General features: G+C 39.8%; 1 protein-coding gene across 1 annotated transcript in view; it reads right to left on the bottom strand.

Annotated features, from left to right (window-relative positions):
* Positions 1-5,551: 5,551 nt before the first annotated feature.
* macc1 (MET transcriptional regulator MACC1) overlaps positions 5,552-10,363 on the bottom strand; it is a 5,814-nt gene continuing 1,002 nt past the window's right edge. Inside the window, exons 2-5 of the mRNA XM_005738440.1 lie at positions 9,823-9,945; positions 7,708-9,734; positions 6,897-7,085; positions 5,552-6,810 (exon numbers count right to left, since the gene is read on the bottom strand). Coding sequence (XP_005738497.1) covers positions 6,607-6,810; positions 6,897-7,085; positions 7,708-9,734; positions 9,823-9,937 — 2,535 coding nt within the window. The 5' untranslated portion in view covers positions 9,938-9,945 and the 3' untranslated portion in view covers positions 5,552-6,606. The remainder of the gene's footprint in view (positions 6,811-6,896; positions 7,086-7,707; positions 9,735-9,822; positions 9,946-10,363) is intronic.

The raw sequence follows: 10,363 nt of genomic DNA, 5'->3' as shown, positions 1-10,363 counted from the left end.
AAAAAAAAAACAAACCAATTGTGTAATTACTTCAGAACAAGTTTTATGTACTTTAAAAAGTTACTAATTCATAAAACATCCCTGCAGGTACTTCAAAGGCCTTTAAAGCCCTTGTAAAAGAAATACCCCAGGTCTGACGAATGAATGGAGCCATGATGTAAAAATCACAAACCTATTAAGAAGAAAAAACACTACTAGAGTTTCAGTAGTGATATGCTCACTGTCAAAATCTTATGCCACAATCCTGCACATTCCCATGTCTCATTCCCAGCTCTCCTCCATCTGGTTTGTACATTATCGATGGAGTGGGAGTGTCACAGTTGGTACGTCAGCCCCGTCAGCAGATACACTCTCTGCACCTCCTCCACACCGTCATGGTACACCTGACAAAACCTAATGCATGATAGGATGTGATCACATCAGCAAAAATAAACCAGTCTGCTAACTAGGGAGCAGAAGGGGAAACACTTTGCCACCATCCCCTTGAAGGCAAAGCAATTGTGCTAAATTGAGGACTTTGGTTTGAGTTGCAGATGCGGATGTTTATAAATAGCAGAGCGGGTTTATTTGTGTGTTCTAAATTTCCTCAGTTTTTATCTCAGGGTTCTGGCATGATGAAACTAGGGTTCTGCAAAGTTGCTTGATGGAAAAAGTGAGAGTGAGAGCAAATAAAGTGTCCAAGGATGTGGATGGCGATTACTCACAAAGCCTCTCTGAACACTGCCAAACACTTCAGGTTGTTTTTTTCCCAGTGAGTCATTTGGTAACAGAGCTTCCTCCATCCCAGCGGTGGTCATGGGAAGAGGCTCCGAGCGGGGCTGTTAGTCAGAAGAAAGACATTGATCTCCGGGCAACAATCGACACCTTGTAAAATGCTTGTGCACTGCAAATCTGCTAAAACTGGAAACTACAGACCTTTCCAAATCTGTAAAACTGCAACCATCTCTGTTTTGTATTAGGGATTTGAAGACTTTTGTTTTCGCTCATGTTATGCAATGGTACAGGATGCATGTTAAATGCAGCTATAAAATTTCTGTGTTGGTGAAAATAGAAACCGCTGAATTATTGTGTCTCTTATTGCTGTTGAACCTAAACCGATACACCTCTGATTTTCTACCATCATTTTTTATTGTAGATATTCTTTTAGTGGTTTTGTTTTTGTTTCTCTAATATATGGAGTCCAGCTATGGTGCAGGTTGCTGTGGTCTCGGCACTTCATCGTGCTCTGAGTGACTATAACACTGGTGATAAATGAAGTGCAGCCAAAGAAACTGTAAACCCATGTTTTTCTGCTGACTTTTTCTAATTGCTGAACTTTCTCCTCTTTCACATCATCTATTACCAAATTATTAGAGTCTAATCTGAAAGTGGTGGAGAGCAGGGGACAGTGGGGGCTGGAGAGAAGGAGTGGGAGACACCACTGCTACCTTTGCAGCGTGCATAAATCACCAGGCTAATAAATTGAAAGCTAAATGACTTCTTGCCCTCAACATATATCATGGACGCAAACCAAATGAAGCCTTATATACCCTGGAGGACAGAGGAATGCTTCTGTTCATAACAGTGATTTGTGGATAGCTCCCATGGCTGCTGGCTTCAGAGAGTCACACTCTGTGGACTCTGAGCATGCCCACTTATAACAGCAGGGATACTTGTTGAGATTTTTTTTTGTTGAGTTAAAAATAGGAACAATCCAAACTGCTTGCAGGTCAGAACAAGATGCAGGCATTGGAGTATAAAGGTGCATTACTGCGCATGCTTTATTTGTCTTCCTGAGAGAGTTTCAGAATGTTGATGAGTTATTATTATTCCCTAAACGGAAATAAGACATAATTAACACATAATTTAGGATATTATTTTTATTTATTTATTACAAGAGTGCTGTTAGGTAACGACATGTCAGAGCTACGTAGAATGAGCAACTTGGTCAATGCAACAGTGCCACCCACTGGACTGGACTGGAAGTGTCGGTTCTGTAACGATGGAGGTTTCAACGAATAGATAAATAAAGTTTTCCTTGTCAGTCAACATTACATAATATTCACAACAGTAGAAAACTATGAATGCTAGCAAAGAGAAAAGCTAAAATGCATTTAAAATGTGATTTTTTGTCCAATACAGCACATATCCCAGAGGACTCCAACGTTTAAGGAGCTAGATAAATCATCTGTATCTGTCAGTACAAGGAAGATTTAGTGTTGACAAGCGCAGAAATGCTCTCTTGATCTTGTTCTGCTCGGCTTTATCGGCTTTTAACTGTGAAGGAATGAAATATAAGGTAGTGCATTTTCTCCTTAATGAATGTGAAGGCAGCATAAATGGTCACACACCATAAGATCTGAGGGCAGGTAGAGGATACTCAACTGTAATAATGACTCAGTTAATTCATCATCCAAATGTACATGGAAAAAAAAATTAATAGGCCAAAGGTTTCCTTGGCAGATAGTTGGGAAAAGAGAAAAAGCAACAAGCAATGAAGAATTTTTTATCTCCCTGGTCAGAAATAATATTATGCCAACGTCTCCTTAATCCCACGCAGATCAGCGGAGCAGACTGAGATGAGCTTTGCTTGTGGGATCTCATGCTCATCACTGCAATGATGAACAGGGTTAAAATCTGCAGTGGGCTTTGGCTCTAGTGAAATGAGAGGAAATATATGAATGTGTGCTGTACAAACATAACCTGAACGTAGCAGAACAAGCCTCCCCTGTGCTTAGATTGATGATGAGAGCTTAAAGTTTTAAGGGGTGCAGTTGGTACAAGTGTGGGAACATTTTCAGTGTCTCATTTTGTTCTCAACTACAACTCCAAGGAGCTTAACACCGTCTTCCTTGACACAGTTGAAAATGTTCTGACTTATGAGCAGGACTTTGCACAGAGTTTTGGCCGGGGTGTCAGTGACAAAGACTTCTTGATGTGCTGATATCTAATGAGAAGCACTTAGTAGCTCCTGTGGGCTCTGAGTTTTGAGTGAAACAAAGCAGAAGACGGTGTGAATGATCGGGGCAAATTACTGGAACAAAGTCTCATTTTATGGATCATAAACTGTAGTTTTATTGTCGGCCTGCAGTTAATTCATAGGAGAAGTATGAGCTAGTTTGCAAACATAAGAAAAAGACTCTGACGTGCATCGATTTGAATGCTATAAACTGTTATCTGCACTGTCACACTGCTGCTATAAAAGACTCCCAAAACAAAAGTGGTCACATCGTGTTAGCTTCAAAGTTTAACGCCTCAGCGCACCTAAAAAACAGGGACTCGAAAACACACTGTCCATTTTCAAACTGGAACACTTTAATTGTTGAATCACTTCACTGTGATAGAATCAGCACAGACTTTACAACATGTCCTGTTGAGACACCAAATCTGAAGCACATCCTTCACCATTAAATGACTAAAAAATGTCTATAAAAAGCATTTGTTATCCAATATATATATATGTGTGTATATAATAAAGACTAAACCACTATATTATTTCACAGTTTTGCATATTTTTAGCCCTGTTTAAGTTCTGTAGGGCTCATTTGTAATTGGTACACTCTGAATGCATCTACTTCCTATATTAATTGGATGAGTCATTCTGTGTCCTGAACACATCACATTAGTCAATAACTAGTATGTTTATGGATATTTAATTACAAATGTTTCATTATAGCTCACATTATTGCTTTTTTAAAAGGATCGAATGCTTGAACCCAAGGATCGTGGAGATAATCTCACAGAGAAATCATTTCTCTGGACCTACCAGTGGTTATTATGACTAAAACAGGGAACCTTTTGTCCCATTTCCTAATGAAGGATGAAGTGTGCACAGAGCAGCGCTTTAAAAATAGCTGTGGGGATCCAATATTCTGGTCTTCTCAAAATAAGCATGTCAAATTTAAAATGTGTTACTAAACCTTTAGCTCTATCTGGGGCCGTTCTTGTCTCTGGGGATAATTTGAGTGTTTTTCTATGAAGAATTTGACTGTTTTGATTTCCTCACTGTCCCACTGTCTTGGTGATTTGACCTGAATGAATGTTTTTTTTCTTTTTTTAGAAGAAACAACAAAGTTTGATTAATCTTAAAGAAAAAGCTTCTTTTCTATGAAGTGGTAGCACTACTGAAAATGGGGGATAAGGCTTGTGTGGCGTTACTATGAAAAATAATCTGATGCATACAAAAGTAGGCTGTGTGGTTTCACTTTTCACCATCAGAGGTGCCGTAATTCTTTGTGCCACAGATTCAATAAGCTGCTGGAAACATTCCTCAGAGATTTGGGTCCATATTGACATGATAGCATTACACAGTTACTGCAGATCTGTCAGCTGCACAACCGTGATGGTGATTGTGGAGTCTAGTTGAAAACAGTGAGCTCATGGTTGTGTTGAAGAAGCCAGTTTGAGATGATCTTTGCTTTGAGATGTGGCAAGATATGGTTATCCATCTGGAAGCAGCCATCAAAAGATGAGAACATTGTGGTCATAAAAGGATGGTGCTTTGTTATTTGACCTCATCAAAAACTCAGACTTATGAGACCAGGCAACATTTTTCCAGTCTTCTATTGTTCAGTTTTAGTGACCCCTTGTGTAGCCATAGTTTCTTGTTTTTAGCTGACAGCGTCTTCTACGGTAGCCCATCTGCTTCTATGTTGTGCTTTCATAGATGCTAACTACCATGCTACATTAAAAGTCTCTTAAATCATCTTTCTTCCCCATTCTGGTGCTCAGTTTGAACTTCAGCAGGTCATCTTGACCATGTCTACATGTTGAAATGCATTAAGTTGCTGCCTTGTGATTGTCTGCAATAGATATTTGTGTCTTTTGTTCCTAATGTTACCTGTAACATTTGTCCTGCTAAATTAATATTATGCAGGTTTATCAGTCCTTAGAAAAAGCATTGTTGCATCTTATATAATCACCTCAGTACTTCACTCTGCTGCCTGATACCACTTTCCTGTCTTGATTTACTTTTCCCGCACTGTAATCAGTGAGCAAAAGGAAAGTCAATTCAGCGTTCTCTGCTCTCTGTTTAACTGAGAACTGGCACATAATGCTTTCGACTGAAACTAGCTTAAACAAACAGGTAAAAGCAAACAGCAAGAGAAGATCAATGGAAAACACTGACACACAAGATGTGTTGTTTGACTTCATTAAAACTGGAAAAACAGGAGACACATATAAGCTTTGAAGTATTCAAATATTGTTAAAATATCTATCTTTATCTGTCTGTCTATTTTCATCACTGGGATGCACAAAGACCTTACTGTTATGATGCAATCATCGGAGTTCTGTACCTGTATATTAAAACAAAAGATGATCACAATAGATTTATATTTTTTATATTTATTCACATCTTATTCTTCTTTCTTTTTTTCTTTTTCTTTTTACATACAACGTGGTATCAAAGACTGAAGGCAGAGTGTACTGTACATGGCACCACTCTCCATTTGACAAAAAAACCCAACATTACAGTATGAATCATGAACACACTGCAATTACAATGTATACATTATAAAAGTACTGTTTTTGTGCATGTCTAAAATATTACATTACATTAGAAAAATAGCACTAATATTTAAGAAAACAACAGTTTAAGTTACATTATAGTAGCTCCTTAACAGTTTATTTACTGCCATCAGGGTACTTTGACTTTGGTCGTGCGTTTTTACTTTCAGCACGCAGACCTAACACTTCATTCACGGACTCAGAAATGCAACCCTAGATTTCTTTCTTTTCTTTTTTTTGCAACAGTGTTCACATTTATCGGTTTCATGCAGCTACTTTACATTATATTACAGAAAAGCCTTAAACGTTTTTTAAACTCCACTGATACAAACACTTAGAGGAGCCTTGCTGTGGATCCTGTTTCAGAGAACTCACCAATTATTGGTTACAATAACTATGCAAAAACTGTTGGTGGAAGCGTCTTGAAAGGTGTAGAAACAGCACATGTATTGGGAATGTATTTTTAATAAAACAAATTTGTGTAAAATTACCTTTCGACTGAAAGGCAATGGAATAAAAAGACAAACAAATAAAGCAGAAGGAGTCCTGAGGCACTCTGCTGGTTAGAATTTTGGAAACATTTATAGAAAAGTTATAGAAAGATGACATAGTTGGAGGAAAAAACAAAAAACCCTTTTTGCATATCAACGATAGAGGATGGATTTGTGTAACTGTAATATTATTTTTTGTAAATAATTTTAACCAACAGAGTGCCTCTGGACTCATTCTGCTTTTATTTAGTTGTTTTAACTGACTCATGAGCAGCTTTTATCTTTTATCTGACAAATAATTACACATCAGGAGCATTGTTAATACCCAGGACACCTGATGGTAGTTGGCTAACCTCATGGAGATTTGACAGAAGGAAAATTAACTTTAACGACATGTAGCATTTCACTGTAACAGACATCACACTTTAATTTTCTCATATTTTTCTCAACAGTGTGTTAGCTGTTCTAATATATAATGTAGCTGTGTGAGTTCTAATGCTCTGTGCAGAAAATGAACATCGAGACAAAGTAAGCAAAGCCACAAGACAACCAGAAAAGATATGTAACATGACCATTCGAACCTCACCACCTTGTAACAAAAGATGTTTTGATTGCTGGAAGAGGAGGTTTAGGCTTTTGGGTAAGCAGAGGCTCGAAAGACATCGAGGCAGTTCACTGTGACGAGCACACCGGTCAGGTGCCTCCAATGTCTCGTGGCAGGGTTTTTCATTTTGTCCAGGGCCAGGTGCAGATCCTGGATTAGGTCCTTGTAGCTATCTCCATAGCGAAGACTCCAGGAGTACAGAAAGTCATAGGCAGGCTTCCACATTGACTGAAACAGAACACATCGTTATTCTTTTTTTAATTGTCAGATGTGAAACTTCGAATAACTTTCCTAAAACAAAACATTTAACTGACCTGGGGACCGACTTCACCGTTCTTCCCTCGATGTGGTGCTTCATGCGTAGCTATTTGTGTGCTTGAGAACTTTCCCATTTTCTCAGCGAGCTCCCGCCATCGAATTCCCAGTTCCACGGCGGTGGACAGAATGACAGTGTTCTGTATGACCTGGGCAACAAGACTCACTGAATCCATCCTCAGCAGGCCCTTGACAACCATATTAAAAATACAAATTAGCTATAATGAAAGCAATTAGAGAGTACAGTGTGAGGCAAAGCAGAGGGGATTTTAAAGGAATAGTTCATCCCAAAGCTGTCAGGTAAAGGAAGCCTGCAGCGACCTAATGTTGCTCAGGTGAGTGGAGGGGGATGTAGTTCCAGGTCGGGTAGATCCATGCTTACTTTTTCACAGTGTGAAGTCTGTAGTCTTTAGACAGAAAATAGTTCCAACATCAAATGAGGTTTGTGGATTTTTTTTGTAATTAGGTCACATTTTTCTGGAAATGGGACTTAAATGCAAATTTCTGGTGTATTTTTTTGCCTGCTAGTTCATGACGTTAAAGAGAAGAAAAGTCTTTATAGCTAGTAACTCAAAGATTAGTCAACATACAAAGACAAAAAAAGAAACATATATTGATAAACTGTATTATAGACCAGAGGAAAAACACGAACACTCAGCATTGATCTAAGATAAGGCAGCATGAGTATTAGGCAGCCACTATAGCTGCTAACCTGACACTGGGGAACGTGACATCGGGATGAACCTAGCATGTTGCAAGCATAATGAAAATGGACCAAAAACAAGGCCACTATTTACTTCCTGTACTTACAACGATGAGTTCATGCAGAAACTTCCTGCCCCTCACAGTGTGGCAGTCTTCCTTCAGCTTCTCCAGAATGCACGCCACTTTATCGGGCTCAGTTTCAGCATGCCTCCGTATGAGTGCGTCCTGAGGCAGCTTGGTATACCCTAAAGCATCTGCAAAACATCTCCAGCTGGTAATGTGCTCGGAGACCAGTGTCTGGATGGCAGAGTACATGTAAGTAAGTTTCTTAAAGGGCTTCGTCATGTTCTCCAGAAGGACTTCTGTGGTCACTTCAATGTCATAGAAGTCCATCACCTGGTCCCTAGTTATGAGTTTGATGTTTTTGCAGTGAATCAAACCAGTCTTCCCTCGGAGGAATCCGATATACCACTCTTTGACTTTTGAGTTTCCCACAGACTTAACTGGATTTCTGGAAAGGAGAGCCACTGTGTCACCCTTGAAGTACTCCAGGAGATATTCTACACGTGGCTGACGAAAGACAGACTTTAGGGCCACACCGTAGCACTGCAAGTTCACAGGCCTGTCTGTGAATTCTGGTAAATTTGAATGACATTCCTCAGTGATGGGAATAGGTTTTATCATTTTGACCAGCCTTTCTATCTGTCTGGTCGCTCGCTTTTCTGATCTGATGGGTGCAGCAGGAGGGGAAGGCACCTGAAAATCTGCAATAGCTGAACTGTTTGATTCCTTCACTTGTAAATCTAGTTTAAAAGGGGTCATGTCTGCATTACCAGAACTAGATAATGCAATGGGCAGATGCAAAATTGTCCCTATTTTCAGCTGACTTTCTCTCACTTCTTTCAGTTTGTCTTCAGCTTTGATTTTAAACATCGAGTCAGTAATGCCGACTTCAACATGAAGGTTGCTGAGCTTGTCTGGTTTAAAGTGATGTTTTCCCCAAAGTTGCAGCACAACAGGAGGCAGGTATTTGTTGCCTCTGCAGATATCAGAAAACGGGAGCTTTGGTGGAACGTCCTCATGGCAACAGACAACTATCACGATCTTAAATGATGGGTGGATGTATCTGGGACCATAAACTGCGACAGTGATTTTGCGGTCAAGGTAATCCCAGACTGATGTAGCAGGGGACTGCAGTGCAGAGGCCTCTGCAACTGCAATCACAAAAAAGTGTGTCTTCAGATCCTGGAGCTTCAACTGCATCGTATTCTTGTGAACGTAACAGTCATTCAATCTGTTGTAAGGGCCTGTTCTTTTGTTGGACACCAGCCCGTATAAAGTGGTCATCACCTGACTTGAATCATCACTCTTCACCTCTCCTGACAGTTTCATCTCCAGGGACAAAGTTTCCTTTGTGTTGATGTTGCTGAGAACCACCTCAACGAGGGGACTCATGGTTGTCATGTAGTTGTTGTTGAGTCCAGGGGGAGGATTTAGCACTGCTTTGAGTGTAACTTCCTGGACTTCTCCAGGAGGAACATGTCCTTCTGGTATATGGATGGTAATTCCTGACTCCGGTAACTGTACTGAGCCACCAGCGTGGCCAATCTTGCAGATAACTTGAAAGTTAGTGGCCTGGGTCTGAGCCCATCCACGGCTCTGACTAATCACATTCAGGTCCAGGCATGAGCGTGTTAGCTGCCTATGGCTCAGCCAAGCCATTTTATAGGCCTCTCTGTCATTCTTTAGCCACTCAAAATCTGGACTCAGCACCGGCACGGGAGGTGCGAAGGTGTTCTCCTGTCTCAGCACCTTTCTTTCTATATCATCCATGATGTGTGAAGTACTCCTCCATCTCCCAGACTTGTTGCTGATGTTCTGTCTGCTCTCCAGAAAGTTGCTCACGTTGCCTTCATCGGAAGAAGTGCTGATGGCATCGTCGTTACTTGTGTACTGATGCCCTTTATGGTCTTCGTGTAAATCTGATGAATCAAAACTATGCTTGTCTGTGCCGATGTGTACAATATCTTCTAAGAAAGGGTTTGACGCAGATATCTTGTTCCAAAAAGGATTTTTAGTCGGAGATGAAAGTGTCCAGTTAGAGTTTTGTGTCTGTCCTGACACGAGCCCACCTGTGAAAATCGAGATGGGGGTTAACATTATTACCACATGTTCAAATTCAAAGCACAGGTCACTTAAGCTTGAAACTGAGCTTTTTACCATTCAAGTTATTGCTGGGTGGGGCGCTGTCAGTCAGATCAATCAGGGTGCCCTCGGATTTACTCCGCATGAGACTCCCAACACGACGGAAGGACCTGGTTCTTCCAGCTGCCATATTTTCATCTGTAAACATAAACATGGATTCATTATTTTGGGGCGTAATTACATTACTCCTCAAACAATATAATAGGAATCCCAGTGCAAATCAGCTGCTCATCAGAAAATGAACAGCAATCAGATGACAATTAAGCCACTACTAAAGCGAAATATTTATAAACATTTGAATATTTGCTTTTTTTGCTTCCAAACAAAACAAGATATAATCTGGAACTAAGGATATAATAATCAAGCTATACAATTTAATTATGAAGATAATAACTAAGAAATACCTTGGTATTAAAGGATGCTTTTAGCTGGGTGATATTAGACTGAAATGTAAATAACAGCTTAATAACAAAAGCAAATGTTTGCTGTAAGGCAAAGACAGTTAAAAAGAGTATGGTACTGTTAAAAAAATATAACCTCTGTGCAAGAAAATTAT

The sequence above is a fragment of the Pundamilia nyererei genome, unplaced genomic scaffold (genome assembly GCF_000239375.1).
Source record: "Pundamilia nyererei isolate P.nyererei 1_Seehausen unplaced genomic scaffold, PunNye1.0 scaffold00084, whole genome shotgun sequence".
NCBI classification, from domain to species: domain Eukaryota; kingdom Metazoa; phylum Chordata; class Actinopteri; order Cichliformes; family Cichlidae; genus Pundamilia; species Pundamilia nyererei.
The sequence above is the reverse complement of the archived record's forward strand: the minus strand, read 5'-3'. Positions and strand labels throughout refer to the sequence as shown.